At 37.2% G+C, this 17,766-nt stretch overlaps 1 protein-coding gene across 1 annotated transcript; it reads right to left on the minus strand.

Moving 5' to 3' along the window:
* Positions 1 to 12,703: 12,703 nt before the first annotated feature.
* Positions 12,704 to 16,759, minus strand: LOC139714551 (L-asparaginase-like). The gene is made up of 4 exons (XM_071626242.1): positions 16,606 to 16,759; positions 15,481 to 15,593; positions 14,277 to 14,462; positions 12,704 to 12,853 (listed from the first exon to the last, which is right to left on the minus strand). The coding sequence occupies exons 1-4, from the start codon at positions 16,757 to 16,759 to the stop codon at positions 12,704 to 12,706; spliced, it is 603 nt and encodes a 200-aa protein (XP_071482343.1).
* Between the last annotated feature and the right edge of the window lie 1,007 nt (positions 16,760 to 17,766).

Below are 17,766 nucleotides of genomic sequence, written 5' to 3' on the forward strand. Positions count from 1 at the left end.
TGTTATTTTGTTTCGTTATTCTCTTTCATGATAGTGGATACCAGCTCTTATTTTGTTTTAGATTGTAATTCATACTAATCTTTAGCAAGTTTTTACAGTTTGGTTAAGACAACAGTTTGTGTTTCCCAGCTGAAGAGAGCAGCATAATGCTTTTGTGTGAACTTATGGGGAAATTTTTTTTTGTTCAGTAATTTTACCCATCAACTTCACAGAAGGTCCCGGACACAAACTGGTCTCAACCCTCTATTAGGGACCGAAAATGGACAAGTTCACCTCAATAGACACGAGGGTTGAGTAAGTACAGCAATATTAGTAAAACACATCAGTGAGAGTTTGAGGAAAGTAAGGCAATCCGTTCCAGAGTTTTGAATTTTTGAAGTTTCTGCTCTGTCAAAGCTGAATGAGAAGACTTCTATAGCTTGTGATGTCACACGTGTACAAGGATATAGAGAAAGTATCAAGAAAATTCAACATATTTTCACTTTTATTGCATAACAAAAGAACACTTGACTTTTCTCTTTTGGAAGGCAGGGTGAATAATATTGCCGTAACATACATCAGTAGCAAAAAGTAAAGTTTTGTGAAATTTACTTATATTTTCTTTATATCGTTGTATGCATGTGACATCATACACTGTCATAGTCGTGTCATCCAGCAGTGATTGCATAGATACTTAAAAAAACCCATAACTTTTGAATGGATTGTCCAATTTCCCAAACTTTCAATGATGTGTTCTACTAATGTTGTTGCATTCACTCAATCCACATGTATATGAAGGTGGACTTGTCCTTTAAGAAACCATTTTCTTTTCCTTGAAATCCCAGTACTTAAAGCCAAATTCTAAGATAAAACATAATAACAAAACAAGGTAAACACGTCATCAAAATTATATTGAGATAGAACTACAAATCTTGTTTTTTGATCTTTCCCTTTCCAGTCCTGGGGACTTGTTCCTCTGTTCACTTTAGTTGTCAGATAACTTCAATAATCTTAAAAAATACAATGTCATAAACAGTTTGTTCAACTTGGAAAATGTAATAATTATTGTCATACATGTATTTAAAAAAAAATTACATAATTTTGTTTATGATTACCACGTTGTACATGGAAAAACAACAACTAAGAATTCAAGAACAAGTTGTGCACCAGCTATAGGCATGTGGCCTTTTTTTGGAGTTTGATTATTTTATTTTATTTTTTTTAAGATTGTGGACTAGAGCATGCATGAACTGCCTCATGTATCACTTTGGTATCAAGGGAATTCTGGTGAGCTAGGTATACAAAAGTCACTTCTATTGTGATGATTTTGTAGATATTAAATTTATTTGAAATATGTTAATAGATAGTGAAAAGGAACTGAAGTCTTGCCTTTCACTATCACATAACAATATGGTGTTAACACACAATGTCACCTCCGAAACACAAGAAAAAGCAACCTACATGGAAAGCTTTGATTGGTAAATCTTCACAACTAAATTGCTTAAATTGGAAATCAAGCTTCTAAGATGAAAGCATCTATATGTTTACTTAACTAAAGCAGGAGAATTGATCTTGATTACAATATTATATAGACAACAGATGGGTGTATTTTGTGCATTCTCTTTGTTAAAAAAGTGAAAAAATGTAAATTTGCCCTAAAACGTACAGTATAGTAATAAAAACAAGAGTGAGAGTGTGTTAGTTGATTTTTCCACTTTGAGACTTATGTTACTAAAATAAATGAAACCATTGGTGTACATGATATGGTTTCTCTTCAATAGAAATGAGCAAAAACTCTTGTTAACAGTGTTTTGTCACCTCCGAAACAGTAATTCTTAGTTTTTATTAGATCTTTTATTAATCTCTAGAAAATTCTCACTTCCTGTTGCCATATTACTATTTTCATCCAAAAGAGATTCCTGTCAATTGGACAGAATCAAACAAAATTGCTTTGTCTTCGAGAAATTATCAAATATAATACGCTTGTTGTTTCGGAGGTGACGATTGTTTCGGAGGTGACAAGTGTTAACGGAAAATTGTAAATTGCTCCGAAATGAAAACAACAGGCTATATTTCTACTACCTTCCTTCAGAGATAATGTGAGGGGATATGTTACATTTTTGTAAATGTAATGTATAACTGATGTCAAGAATAAAAAAATCAAATACATAAATCTGTTGTCTCGGAGGTGACAGAAAAGTTAACGGAAAAGTTGCATAAATTTATAAACACTCACCAAAAAATGATAAGCTATTTGAATCAAATAATCTTTGGATCAAAGTTAAGTCAGATTGATTACTATTCTGTTTTGATGGAAATTAGCAAAGTTGAATTTTATAATTGTGAGCAAGAGCTAACTCAAAAGAGGGGTTAATTGTTAACGGAAAATGTCACCTCCGAAACATAAAGTTTGGACAATTTCAGTCTTTAAAGAAGACAAAGCAGAACCTGGTAAACATAATAGTTCTTAATGTTGGATACCTGTCTATCACTATAACAGCAAAAATAATGAAAAGGAATAAACAATTTAATATGCTAGGTCTGACAAAAAAACCATGTTAGAGTGCATACACCAAAAGTGTTGGATTTCAAGCATGTAAGTGCATGCCACATCTGAAAGAAAAAGAGAGGAAAGTTCATTAAGGTACCCAAGGTAGACACTGTGGGTGGTAAGTTTATGAGAAAAAATAATGCATATCTGTCAGTGTATAAGAAAGTTATACACCAATTAGTGCCAAAACCGTGTTTTACACCACTGATTGTAAAAATGGCCATATGTAGAAGGTCTCCACACTGAAATAGTATAGTGTTCTTTGTACTTGAAGTCATTAAACCATGTGACATTGATTCTTGGACTTTCACTTATTTTTTTTTCCCTGCAAATGTGCAAGTTACTTGAAAGTGGTTGCATTTGTTAGGTTTTTTTTTTATTTACATGTTATATTATCGTTATCATAATTGTTCAATATGATAGGAGTAAAATGTGCAGATGCCAAAATTGACTAATGGCAGAATGCTGAGCATTTTTTTTTTTTTTTTTGGCAAATGACTACCTTACCTGTGTAAATTGGAAATCTTTGCTATACAACTATTTCTATTATGACATTTCGTATTTAAAAGATATAGGCATACATGCAAGTCGTCAGCCCAGATTTGTTATCTCTACACATTGTATATCACATCACATTACTGTGAGAGCAGTTTCTAAATACATGTAGCACATTTGCAATTAGAACCTGTGCTCATGATGCAACACCAAATGCAAATATACATGCAAAGATGAAAGAAAATATAAGGTCAGTGTACCCTGGTACACACAACTTCTAATGTAGGTCCCATGTACAATTGCAATTTATATGTACACATGAAATTTGTATATGTATGCATGGTAGTATACCGTAGTAACGTAAGTGTAGGGATTTACTTTGAACCATTTATTACAAGTGTATCCCCCCTTCTGTTATAACAGGTACCACCCCTCTACACATAAATACGTCAACCCACACATACAGTAGTATTCACATCCACATTCAACCACGCATCCCACCTATCACAGACACACCACATACATGTATCACATGACATTTTCCACTCTTTCACTTCTCACCCATTGTTCCCTGTAATACTGAAATCATGCCTTTAAATAATCACCCACGCCTACACACCATTTACATACCGGTATTATGAATATTTAGTTTTAACCTTTTTTTTCCTTATATGCATGTTTTGTTATGTTGATTTTGTGTATGAATATTTGTTACAACCCACATTTACATGTAAACCCATGCCAAATTATGTGTAGAATAAACTGGCTACAAGTTAGTTAGCCAGGGGACTCCTTCTAAGTACGGTAACACATGTGTGCTGCCCTAGTTTGCTTTAATTGTGACGAGTGCTAGAGAGCTAAGCGAACCCGAGCCCTACATAAGAAATGTGTTAGATTTTTATTCACTGAAATATCAGAACAAGATATTTATACCTGTGTAGGCCTAATTGTTAAGCATCAATTTACCACTGAGGAAAAAATGTGTTCTGATGATAAAAACCTAATCAGGATTCTAGATAAAACTGAGTGAATGTTGTTGGCCTATGTGGAAATAATTGACTTGAACAGATTATTTCTTGTATCTTTTCTCCTTGTAGGTGAACAAGACATATTGCATCATGCATGGTTGCATTGCATGATGAATAAGAAAATGTGTAAGATAGCCTCAGAAATTGTTGGACTAGTTATTAGACTATTACAGGTGTCACATTATTCAGTCTAGAAGACTGAAATGATCTGATTCCCAACATTTTGTGTGTATCTGTGAAATAATTCCAATTAACCCTATTCATACAAAAAAAAAAAAAGGTAGGCCTAAGCCATACCAATGATCAATTTTCTAACCTATTCAGTGCATGTGTCAGTTGTGAAGAAAATCATCCACAATAAATGTTACAACGTAAAGTCACATTCGAAATTACGAATACATGACAAGTTGTACCGGTAATAAAAATGAACTATTGGTTAGATCCAATGCAAGTTTAGATATAACATGGTACCTGGTACTTCTCTAGCCTACTTGTGTTTCAAATCTTTGAAGAACTAAAAAAAAAAAAAAAAAAAAAAAAAATGGGTTTGCCATGAAGATTGCATTTCTTGACAATGTGCATGAAAAGTTTAAGATATGTATTGAATTACATGACATGTAATAACACAACCCGTTTGTGTTTCATGTAATTGTAATCAATTATTGAGATTTCATTGATTTTTTTTTTTTTTTTTTTCTACGTAGCCCGACCAGACGCCGTGCGAAGCACGGCAGCTTCTGCGTACTGGGCTGTGTCCTTACCCGGAAAAGTTTCTACGTACAGCTACAGGCACAGCCCAGTCGCTGTATAAATAGCCCGGCGTCTGGTCGGGCTACGTAGTACTGTACCGCGTTTACCTATCCCGCTTTCGGTACTTCTCAATGAAGAATCTTGTAATGGAGTTTGATGGCTTTTAGGATACGTAGCTTACCGAGTCTTCCGACGATAGAACTATCTCTCATAGTATCTTGGAAGAAGGACATGTGAATCAGAATCGGAGGATCTAGGAGTCCTTTGATTTTAGGTTAGCGCTCTCATCAAATGAAAACACAACGCGAACTCATACACTCGTACACAGCATGCAAGATCGTACAGCTCGAGCTTAGAAGCACTGCACACTGTGTATGATGCGAGTTATGGCAAGTGAAGTGCGGCCAGCGCTCGCCGCCGCGCGCGTATTTTTTTTTAGACGGCACAGATTGGGGAAACTAAAAATCTATCGGGAACCCTATCCCTTAACCAAACCCTAACCCTAACCCTAACCCTAACCCTAACCATAACCAAAAACCCTAACCCAACGTTTTTCCCATAGGTTCAACACGCGCCATGCCCCAATCTGTGCCGTCTTAAAAAAAAAACGCCCGCCGCGCCCATAGGCACAGCCAGCCGTCAGAGCTAGCTTGCTGTAACTAACGTATGTATAGTAGTTCCGCAGCTCACTCGGCATGTGGGCTTGATTTCGCTGTAAGTTGGCTTGATGTTCGCAGTCAACAAGCAGTATTCCGCAATTCAAATACGTATCGCCATCGTATCGAAGGATCTTTTTCCAGAAAAGTATGTTTTGTTTTTCGTTTTTTAAAACATTTGAGAAGATTCCGATTTCCAAGATATTATGACACATGTTAAGTTACATATCTACCTTTCATTTTATACCCAAAACACCTTCTCTTTCGCATGTTTTGCACAACCGAACACTCCTCACCAGTCCCTTTAATAATCATTGTGAATATTCGCACTGTCATCCCTGAAGAAGAGGAAGGATCCTCGAAGATTCGGATTATTCATTAAATCAAGATTGGCTATTAATGCATTCCCTGCATTCCTCTGTTGTGACTTTATTATATCCATATTATATATATATATATATATATATATATATATATATATGTATATATATGTATATATATATATGAGATTAAAACCTAAAATGGCATTAAAATGCTTTATCCTGGCGAGGAAAGCGCATGTTTTAGAAACAAGACACCAAACAGGTTAGTCATCGCATTCTTCATCAGCGACCAGGATGCGATGTGATGTTAGATTAAAATCCGTTTCTGAAGCAGGACATACACACAAGGGCATACGTCTGCTCCTGGTCGGACGGATTTCAAAACTTACCTGCTTGTGTGATGGAATGCGTCTAGACTGGTAGTTGCTGCCACAGTGCATGGTAACCGCGCAGTGTGTATGTGCGCGTTTGGCGTAGCAACGACGCATCCATGAACTGGTTCCCTCCACGAAGAGCCAAAGATGAAAGGATGAAATCAGTGTTAAAAAACGTTAAGTGTTAAAAAAATCCCTGGTAGCTTTTCAAGGACTTACATTGCCAACGTCATGCTCCGATTTACTATCACGAAGATAAATGGTTCAGAGACCCACCTCATCTTGTCTTTCACTGACGCAAACTCACACCTCCGGCCCCCATAGAGACATCATAGCCAGTAGTTGTGCCTTGTCCGTGATGGAATACTGTATCAGACTTTCCTGATAGTCAACGGTCTTTCCCGTAGTCAATCAGACTTTTCCTGATAGTCAATCAGACTTTACCTGATAGTCAACCAGCCTTTCCTGGTAGGCACTGATCAATAACGAACAGAAATGAATGAGATTAAAACCTAAAATGGCATTAAAACGCTTTATCCTGGCGAGGAAAGCGCATGTTTTAGAAACAAGACACCAAACAGGTTAGTCATCGCATTCTTCATCAGCGACCAGGATGCGATGTGATGTTAGATTAAAATCCGTTTCTGAAGCAGGACATACACACAAGGGTATACGTCTGCTCCTGGCCGGACGGATTTCAAAACATATAGACCAGACATACACACATACATATGATGTATATGATATAGCCGTAGGGAGACACTGTAGATAGAACATTAAGGAGACACTGACCCTAAGGAGACAAATTTGTGTCTCCTTGAATAATTGTTACATTTTTTACTGCTGACAACACTCATTCATATTTTTTACACACTATTAATCTAGGTTCAGATTGTTAAATATATAATTACACACACACACACACACACACACATTAATATGCATATATATATATATATATATATATATATATAATATACAAAATTATATATATTATATATATAGATATATATATATATATATATATATATATATATATATATGTATCATATCATATTCATGAAACAATCTGAACTCAGCCTAAGGGAGACAGTGTATGAAACATTGTCAGCAGTTTATATACCGTACATGTATAATGTAGAGAGAGAGAAAGGAAGAGACGTGTAGTGATACTGCCTTGGGTTTTCCTTTGTTCACTTATTAGTTTCCAAAGTTTTTTATGATGTTTTGTTTGTTTGTTTTTAGATAATGAGAAACCTCTCATGAAATATTAAAGAGCATAAAGATTCTAAAAGGAATTCAAACTTTATTTGATGAAAATTGGTTGTGAAATAGCTGAGTTATCCAAAACAAAGCAATCCTAATAAAAGGCGGGACCCACCTTTGTTTTTGGATATCTCAGCCACTTCAAAACCAAGTTTCATCAAATAAACATTGAATTCCTTTTAGAATTGCATGCTCTTTAACATTCATAAAGTGGTTTCTACGTATTTCGCACAAAGTTGAATGTTGCATCCTCACCTCAAAAGTTTCAGGTATTCAGAAGGCGTTTTGAATCCAGAAGACAATGTGACCGTCAAGAAGTTAAAAGAAGAAAAGGCAAGAAAAAAGTTACGAATATGATGATGATTACTATTATTTTTATCATCATCATTATCATTACTATTAATATTACAATTATTATTATTACTACTATTATCTTTATTATTATTATTATTTTTTTTTTATTATTGTTATTATTATTATTATTATTATTACTATCATTATTATCATTATTATAATTATCATTACCAGGCATTTAGATACACCATACACAGTTCATCTATCTATATCATAGCGCTTACAAAAAAAAAAAAAAAACTAAAATGTACTAAATAAGGAAAATGTATCAATTCCTTACAACTGAGATAAAATATCTAATCACAGGTCATAAACGTACGCATCAACATGTGATGAATGAAATTGCTTCTTTAACTGGTAGTATGAATTTAACTCTGAAGCAATCCAAATGCTGTTGTTTTTCGATCTGTTGTGGATCGCCAAGCGATGTTGAGTTTTCGATTAATGGCACTCCAATTCATAACGTGAAAGAAAAATCTGAAAAGTTCTTGGGCTCATTGTTAACATTTTGGATGAAGACTAGCGACGCTTTCATGTTTATCAAAGAGAAACTGTCACATATCTTGAACAATGTTGATGAAAGTCATGTCCGAAATGAATACAAAGTAGCCGTGCTGACCAGATACTCTTTGCCTTCTTTGCGTTATGTCCTTACTGTACATGATATGACAAACACCCAGTTATCTATCCTTGACGGAATGGTAACTAAGCAACTAAAACTATGGCTGAAGATACCAACACACGGCGCTACCCCGGCTATTCTCCACAGCCGAGATGGTCTCCAATTCAAAACCATATCTGAGTTGTACAAAGAGTGTCATGTACTAGCACATGCATCCTCCCGTTTGGGAGCTGACAATAAGGTTCAAAATGCTCTGGATAACAAAGTATCACGGGAGTCAGAATGGTCAAAGAAAATGTCATTATGTAATGCTGCAGTCTGTGAAAGTTATGTACATCAAACACAAGGTGTAACCATTGGAAAGACAAAGACTAAGATCAAAGGGATACTCAAAGAGGAACAGAAAGATTATTGGAGATCTAAAGTTGCTCCTTGGGTCTTTCAGGGTGACTTTCTGAAGTTGGTGGAGTTAGAAAAGGGTGACCTTACATGGAGATCACTCATATTTAACCTCCCTAAGGGCGTGTTGAGCTTTATAACTCGTGCGGCTATCAATGCCCTTCCAACGGCAGACAACCTCAGCAGATGGGGCAAAAGGCTAAACACCCGCTGCACTTTATGCGAAAACCACGAAACCCTGTTGCACATTCTCAATAATTGCAAAAGTGCACTGGAACAGGGTAGGTACAATTATCGACATGATAGCATCTTGCAATACTTGGTCTCTTTCATAGGCAAAGTGAAGCCCGACAAAGTTATCTGTCATGCAGACCTCCCGGGACATGACATCAATGGAGGTACTGTTCCGTCTGATCTAACACCCACCTCAGAAAGACCAGACATAGTCTTAGTCAATCAAAGTAGCAAATCAGTAGTAATTGGCGAGCTCACCGTCCCTTTTGAATCAAACATTGACTCCGCTCACAACAGAAAATCTGAAAAATACGCCTCATTGGTGCTTGACATTGAAAACCAAGGATACTCATGTGAGTTAATCTGTTTCGAGGTAGGATCTAGGGGACTGGTGACCAAGGAAAACAAACGTCAAGTCACTAAGCTGTTCAAGTTTGTAAGTGACACCCGAAGAATTCGGGAACATATAAGAACCATATCGAAAATTGCTATTCTTACCTCGTTTGCCATTTATAATGCCCGCAACGAACCCTCTTGGACAAAACCGGCATATCTCCAGCCTGCAATGGGAGATTCTTGGTGTATCTAAATAGTTCTAAGTACACACACATACATAAACACCCATTTGAATACACACACCCATACCCACATATAAACACACACACACATCCACACACACATGCACATACACCACACACACTAATTTTTCACACTCACACATGATTATAAACTTACAAAACGCATGCACATACACACACGAGCGGGCCCATGTGCGGACCTATGCATGCCTTATATTCACATGTTTATTTTTGGCGAGTACAGTATAGTAGATTGATCATTATAGGTCAATAATATTGATTATCATCAATAATATGTACCCCTCATTTGTATTGGACATTCTGCGCTCCATATCAGTATATTATTCTGTTATAAATGTGTCTTATATCTGCAATGACGACGAATGGATTTTGTATTGTATAGGTACTGTGAAAAGATTACATATCTTAAATTCTGATGAATTGTTTTTGGCATAAATTGTCAGAGATAATTAGTTAAGTGTTGTTTTGCTTTATGTATTGTATTTGGGGAAGTTTTCATACCTGGATTTTTTCTTTGATTTTTTGTATTTTGTATTAAGAATTTGAAGTACATTTTTTTTTCCCCTCAGGCATCTTTACAGTACATGACCCAGCTCCTTCAGAAGGCTTAAAGAATTACATGTTTTTTTCCTGTAAAATTGAACATATTTATCTATAATGATATTCTTTTGTTAAATATGCCAAATAGAAACAATAAAACAGAGGCAAAAGTTTAAGAGGGTTGAAATGAGATGAACCTAAAGATTGCAAAGGTTAAGATTTGGTGGTTTGCTGGCATCTTAGACTCATCCTCTTCCTCATCGCCACTATCATAATCATCATCAACATCATCAACATTGTCATCATCATCATTTTCATCAATATTGTCATCATCATCATAATCACCATCATCATTACCATTGTTATCATCATCGTCATCACTATGAATTATACCACAGAGGTGAGAGGAATACTATATGTATATCATATATTTATATAAAGTAATTATTTGTGGGCCGGTTATGTCCATTTTGATCTTCCCCCTTTGTATTGTTAATTATGTATATTCATAGGATCTATATTTTTGCATTATGTATTTATCATTATGTATATTTTCCCGTTTTTTCTATAATATTGGATGTGAAATAATTACGATTATGTTGGGTGGATTTAATGCAATTCATTGGTAGTGAATTTCGGTAGATTCGTATAATTGAACGAATGATTAGAGTTATTTTTGTGTGTGTGTGTGTGTGTGTGTGTGTGTGTTTCTTAGGTTAAATTTATGCTGATATAAGTTCATTTTAGCGGGTTTTTTTTTTCTTTTCGTCCTGAAACAGCTGTTCATGTATCATGTTTGTGTGTAAATGTACTTGTATACATGTATATATTTGTGTAACTGTCAATTGTGGTGTGATGGACCGGGTCCACTGTATTTCTTTCCTTGTACTTACCTGCCTGTGGGCAGGTAGTATCCTAGGAATATTCATCACATGCTTTAATTTGCAATTGAAATAAAGTATGTTATATATATATTTCAACATCAGCGATGTATCTTAAATGACACAATGCCACTACAGAGGAAGACCAATATTTTCTTTTAAATTTCAAGAAAAACTGGTTACAATCAGGTAAAAAAAGTAAGTATAATTCATCAACATTAGATGTGCAGTATCTTACATGTGGCGTCATTAAATCGTGTAGGCCACGGAGTGCGATCTCAGACTCGGGTTGATCCATGAAAGACTTGATATGATCAAGTGTGATAACTCTTTGATCATTATTATGATCAAAGAGGTATCACACCTTTTTATTAGGTATTCAGGGTTTGCTTTTCGTTCTTCTTACAGAGTCGCTCATGTCAAAGCTATTCCTGAATAATGAATCATTATGTATCCTGCGCTTTTGCGCATTCCTACTGTTACCTAACTATGGGTGCGTTTATCAACTCCTTTTCTCGGCAGAAACAGGTTTTCCAAACAGCTTTCAAGGAATTTTTACGAGTTGATAAACGTAAAGCTGTTTTGAAAGCCCTTTCGGAAAGCATTTTAGAAAGCCGCAAATTTGTGGCTTTCCAAACAGGTTTCTTAAACAGGTTTTCAGAAACCTGTTTGTAAAAGCCTTTTGAAGTTGATAAACGCAAAGCTGTTTTGAAACGGCTTTGTAGTATTGTACTGCGGTTACGAACAATGCACGCCTTATGGACCTCTTCTCCTCGGGTCGAATTGCCGGCGCAATGCAGCTGTGCAGTGACAGGCCAGTTATCGTGTTCGCGGAGAGAGTTGATAAACGCAACTATTTTGGAAGCCGTTATGATAAAGGGCTTTGGAAACGGCTTTTGAAAGCCGTTTAAACAGAGGACGTTTAAACGCAGCGAAAGTCTCATGCCGCCACTCAGAAATATTTGAAGTATGTGGTAAACTGGAGCTGCGTCACAGATAGGAAGACAATTGATTCATGTGGCATGGCATCATAACTCGTCACTCTCAAAGGAACATATGTCTTTATGATGGTAGTTGCTTTTCGCCGTCCCTTCTTAGAAAACAAGCGGCACATTAATAGTACAGGGCTTTGTAAAGGGCTTTGGAAAGGGCTTTGGAAAGGGCTATGGAAAGGACTTTGGAAAGGGCTTTGGAAAGGGCTTTGGAAAGGGCTTTCGGAAGCCGTTTAAAAAAGGGGAAAGTTGATAAACGCAGCCTATGTTGGTCGGATGACGAGGAATCTACCAACCATATTACAGGTGGCTAATTCGTTCTGTTCTGATGTATTTTATTTGTTTTTCTTGCTTTTTTGCTCTCTTTTCCTTTACGTTCATTTCCTTTCTTTCATAATTTTTGTTACTAGGTTTTTTGTTTAACAAGACCAACATTTTCATCTCGGGACCTATACATCACAAGCTCTGCTTTTTCAGTAGGTCCCACACATTTCATGTTTATACAATTGTCTTCTCTTGTATTCTTTGTAATTACGACGCTTGGTCCAGTCTAAAGTTCAATCGATTTTATCATATTATTTTTGTTTTAGATGTGGAACAATGAAATCAGATCAGATCAAATCAAATCAATTTAAAAACTCCTTGAAATATATGATCAAACTACTGAACCGTCATCTCTCCCCGCAGGCTACGTTTGAGGTAAGCCTCGCGTTCTGAGCCTGTGAAGTTTTGGATGACGTAATCAAGTTTGGTGAGCGCCGCCTCTGGTGTGATGTCAGAGAGGGGGATTACCCCTGCCTCTATCAGGACCTTAATAAACCAAGATAAAACATCGAACAAAATTTGATAAGCAAACTCACGGATCAACAGAATTTAGATCGATCCTGATAAACGCGAATTAAACATGTTTAAGAACGTGTACAAAACAATAACAATGCATGGTTTTCTCATCTTACATAAAAAATCAGAGTCACAAAAAAAAAATCTAATTAATTTCTCAAATGTGACCGTGCACCTCAAAACGAACATAAAGTCGCACACACTGATTTTGCGTGAGGACTGAAAATAAGTGAAATGGATCAACCTAGCCGAACTTGACTTTTTCATATTTTCTGAAAGAGCGGGTGTTCTTTTACAATATGCTAAAAATTGGTATCATAAAACGGGCAGGAAAGTGTGTTTTTTTAGCAGTTTCTCTCGAACATTTTTGGTAGAATAGTGTGATTAGGTGTGTCTTTAGAATCCCTTTTTCATTTCTGAAAAACCTTGTCCACACTCTTCACTTTCAACTCTAATAACTTTTGAAAGGATAGTGCTACTGCTTTGAAAGTTGGCATTGATTATGGACAGAATGTGTTAATGAGGCATGTTTAATTTCAGTTCAATTTGATAATCCCTTCATTGTTGTTACTCTGGTGGTTTACTTCCTGTTTTTTGTCCCATTCATCGCACAGCCAGGACAGTTTGGTAAAGATTAAGCGCTTGAATAGACACTGTACTTCAGAGCCTCTTTTCTCAGTTCACACTTTTCCTGAGTTTGTGCTTTCTTTCCGATATTTAGATAGGTTAGGAGAGTCCATTTGATTTGAGTTATACATCATTTTAAAGCTTAAAGTCTGCTCTTTCAGAATATGGTCTTAACTAAAAATTCATGTCTGGCGACTTTTTGTTTGTTTTGAGGTGCAGGGTCACAAATAAAGTCATGCTCTCAACTCTAGGTTTTGTTTACTAGTGTCTCCTTTACTCAGTAGTCATCTAGGTGAGTGGTCTACCGATCTTTAAAGGCATAATTTACCATTTGCAGATGAAACAAAAATCCAGCATTAAAGCGTCAAAATCGTTCTAAAATGTGCGTTAGGGATAGAAACAGCCAATGCAAAAATTTGAACTAGTTTAATCAATATTAAGTATTGTTAAATATTAAAATGTGAACAAAAGTTATAATAAAAATGTTTCCAGACTTAACCGTATGGTTTAATGAGAAAAATAGTGATATTTCCTTATAACATTATTTCAGGCTTTATTGCAAAAAAATTATATGGTAGGATGTTTTGTGATACAACTGACCTACACATATGCATCAAAAGTGATATCTTGAACATTTTTTTTTTTTTTTTAATCACTGCTCCGAAAGGAAAACAAGACCTTTAAGATCACTTTTTTTTCTGGCCTGATCTTATTCTAAGGCGGGTGTTAAGCCCCTACAATGTATTTCTGTCAAACCAAGACTTACTTGTCCGGTCTCGTAAGCCGGTGTGACTTGTCCGTTAGGACACTGGGTGCAGTTCACGATCAGTTTGCCGCCCTCAACGGCCTCTTTGATAGCATTCAAGATGTCTTTGCGGTCTGATGGAAAGTTTCCCGCGCCGTACGTCATAAACACAACGCCCTTGATGTCAGTCTGGAGATGTGCCTTCACCTGTTCAATGTTCAATCGTACAAAATTACGTTTTCAATATTGAATAGACATTCATCAAGCAATTGAATTTGATTTTCACTTCCCGGTTGAGCACACTCGCTAAAGGCAAAGATTTTAAACAATAGATTCTCAACGTTTTTCAAACCCGAGGTCCACATTGGCTCCTACAAACTTTATTGAGGCCCAGTAAGATTAAATATGAATATTCATTTCATTTTTGGCGGCCCACCAGCGAGAGCTTCGCAGCCCACTGGTCGAGATTAAGTGGGGCCTTAGAGTATAAAAAAGAATACACGTCTCAGTGGCGGATCCAGAGGGGGGCGCAAGAGGCGCACGCCCCCCTTTATTTATCGTTAAAAAAAAGAAAAAAAATGAAATGAAACCCGGAGGTGCCACCAGAAATATTAGTTGCGCCCCCCCCCCCCCCCTTTACAGAATTCCTGGATCCGCCCCTGCGTTTGCGGAATAACCATCATTATTCGGGGTAAGGGTGGCGTGACACTGTCCCAAAATTGACACAAGACGGCAATACAAATATGGACTTTTCAATTATTTTGTGTGAAGTTGGCCCGGAACTTGGTCAAAGCCAATCAGCAGCCGAAGCAAATACGACGCCTACTGAAAGTTACACGATGGCACCCGAAAAACACACGAAGGCTACACGAAGATGTGAATCCGAAGGACAAACGAAGGAAAAAGAGATGTCTACATGAATTTGACGATTTTATCACCGCTCACAAAGTTGCTACAGGAGCCTGAAAAACTCCACCATCCATACGATGGCTTAAGTTGCCTTCACGAATGACCCAATGTTTATACGATCAGCGGCTAATTGGAACATTTCCTTTATCCTGTGTTCATCTTTGGTCAATTTCGCGACAGTGACGCCTACATATCAGTGATTAGTCTGTTTAATATTGCCTTCTGGCGTGGTAATGAGGGTGATGTTATTATCGACTATTGTCTCAAACGCACTGTTTCGAGGGTGACATTATACCGACTATTTCCCCGAACTCACCGTGTCGAGGGTGATGTTGGGATAGATCCAAAGGAGATCCACTTCGGCTGTCATGTTCGCCTTCACACTGAACTCTTGACCAGGTTTCGGTTGACGGACATTGGTCCAGATCACTAACCATGATGGAATGAACGAAATAAAAGATGTCACATTGGAATTAAACAATGGAGGATGAAGGACGGTGCCAAAGTGATCATACATCAAGTAGCCCTGGTTTACAATGTACTGTCTGATTCGAACTTAGGAAATACTACGTTTTAGTATCATACTGTCCCATGGAGTACAGATCTATGCTATTGACATTGCTGTTCAAGAATGAAATTCAAAAGAGGTAAAAGTTTAACAAAAAATACATTCATGATTTACGAATGTTGGTACATAATATGAATATACAAATGTTTTTTTAACATATCCCCTTTCTTTTGGTATTATATAGGTCTAAATATCCTTACTTTCTTTAAGCGCCAACAAAACCCCAATATTTCATCCCGATTTCATCAGTACACATGATAATTACGTACACTCTGAATCATGAGCTCAAGTAGATGTTGTTAGCACACTGCAAAAAGTCCGGTGTTAAATAGTGAACACCGAGCTGGTGTTAAATTTTCGGTGCTCATTTATGGTGTTAAATTAACACCTCCGGGTGTCATTTCCAAATTTTAAACTGTTTTTTGAAGAGTTTCTTAGTAACTGCACTTTTTGTTGATTTTTAATTTAAACAAGACGATCAAGAATTTTACATTAAAATACTAGATTTTTGAAAAAATGTGAAAATAAATTTACCCCAAAGTAACACCAGCTGGACCAGGTGTGGTCTCTTATTGAAGCTGGACGGGTGTTAAACCATTGATATTAACACTAACAGATATCAAATCAACACCATGTGGTGTCATTTTTGAATTAACACCAGTACAGTGTCAAAATAACGATTATACAGTGTCAAATAAACACCACAAAGTGTCAGGTGAACACTTTTCAACACCATCACAGTGCATTTTTAACACCTGCGGGTGTGGTCCTTTATTGAAGTTTGATCGGTGTTAGGCCCTAGATTTAACACCCGTGGTGTTAAATCTAACACCGATGTTTTTACAGTGTAATTATTGATGTTCCTGTAGTCACCTTGAGTATTGGTGCCCACGAAGGCGAGTGGCGGGAAATTCGGGGATCTGAAGGCATCCAGTCTGCAGCAGGAGAATTTCATACTTCGGTTGCCACGGATCAACTTGCCGTTAAAAAATAGAGTGACCTGAATGATAGAGGGCGTAACGTACATCGTGGTTGATGAGTTTGTGGGAGTGTACTTGAACGGTGACGCGAGGGAGGAAGAATGGTCGTATACCTCCCTTGGTGGGTGTTGGGGAGGGGATATATTGTCATACTTTAATTCATTTCGATCATAAATTATCTTCATGTTGGGGAAAAATCTATGATCATGCATAGGCTGAAATTTTCATGATCACCAAGAGATATGATTTACGAAGAATTTTGTTCGACATAATTTTACTATATGATAATCTTATGTTTTATTCTTATAAAAAAAACAAAAACTGTAGCGTGGGGATTCACGGGAGGCCCGATTTATTCGCTGTCCATCGGGGAACATTCGTAAACCACGAACAGCACCGGTCAGCTAATATGTGCATCGAAGCATACTCTCATCGGTATTACACGGTCCACTCCAGTTGAGATTCTACGGTGTAGATTTACTTATAGCCAGAGAGCTAGCGACTACTCAATTTACCCCATCAAGCCCAAAAGGTTTGACCCCTCAGAGTTGCTGGGGCCACCCTCCTCACTAACAAAATGCGCGTCACCCTGGTCCCGGGGGGCGGGTTCGGCCCCCAGGAACCCCCCGAAAAGGGTCCTTGGCGGGTGTAATTTACCCCATGGAGCCCATGAACTAAACTTGGTCTAAAATAATGTACTATGAGTGTACATCATAAAAATATAAAAACTGACAAAATATCTGGTCGGGAAAGGGGTAGCCAGACCGCTAGTTTATAGGCACAAACCCTTGCTGGTTGTTTAGGTGTCTGCATCAAGACTACACTTTGCCATAGGCCCTGTACTGTAGCGTCTCCCAACAGTCTGAGGGACAGTGCCAGTTGAGTGCATGTAGTAGTCTTGCTGCAGACTCTGTTACTCCCAACAAGGGTTTGTACCTGCAAACTACCCGGTATACCCTGGGACCCAGGGTAGTTTGCAGGCAGAAATTGACCAGGCACAATAGAACACAAACACACATACATACACACACACACACACACACACACACACACA

The sequence above is a fragment of the Diadema antillarum genome, unplaced genomic scaffold (genome assembly GCF_040938485.1).
Source record: "Diadema antillarum isolate AM-2024a unplaced genomic scaffold, OU_Dant_1.0 seq00002313_RagTag, whole genome shotgun sequence".
Lineage (NCBI taxonomy): Eukaryota > Metazoa > Echinodermata > Echinoidea > Diadematoida > Diadematidae > Diadema > Diadema antillarum.

Excerpts from the sequence above, each read along its gene's own strand:
- LOC139714551 (XM_071626242.1), bottom strand. The coding sequence starts at position 16,759 with ATGTACGTTACGCCCTCTATCATTCAGGTCACTCTATTTTTTAACGGC. Across the intron at positions 14,463-15,480 it reads CCAACATCACCCTCGACACG|GTGAAGGCACATCTCCAGAC; the intron begins GTGAGTTCGGGG and ends AACATTGAACAG. Across the intron at positions 12,854-14,276 it reads CGGCTTACGAGACCGGACAA|GTCCTGATAGAGGCAGGGGT; the intron begins GTAAGTCTTGGT and ends TGGTTTATTAAG.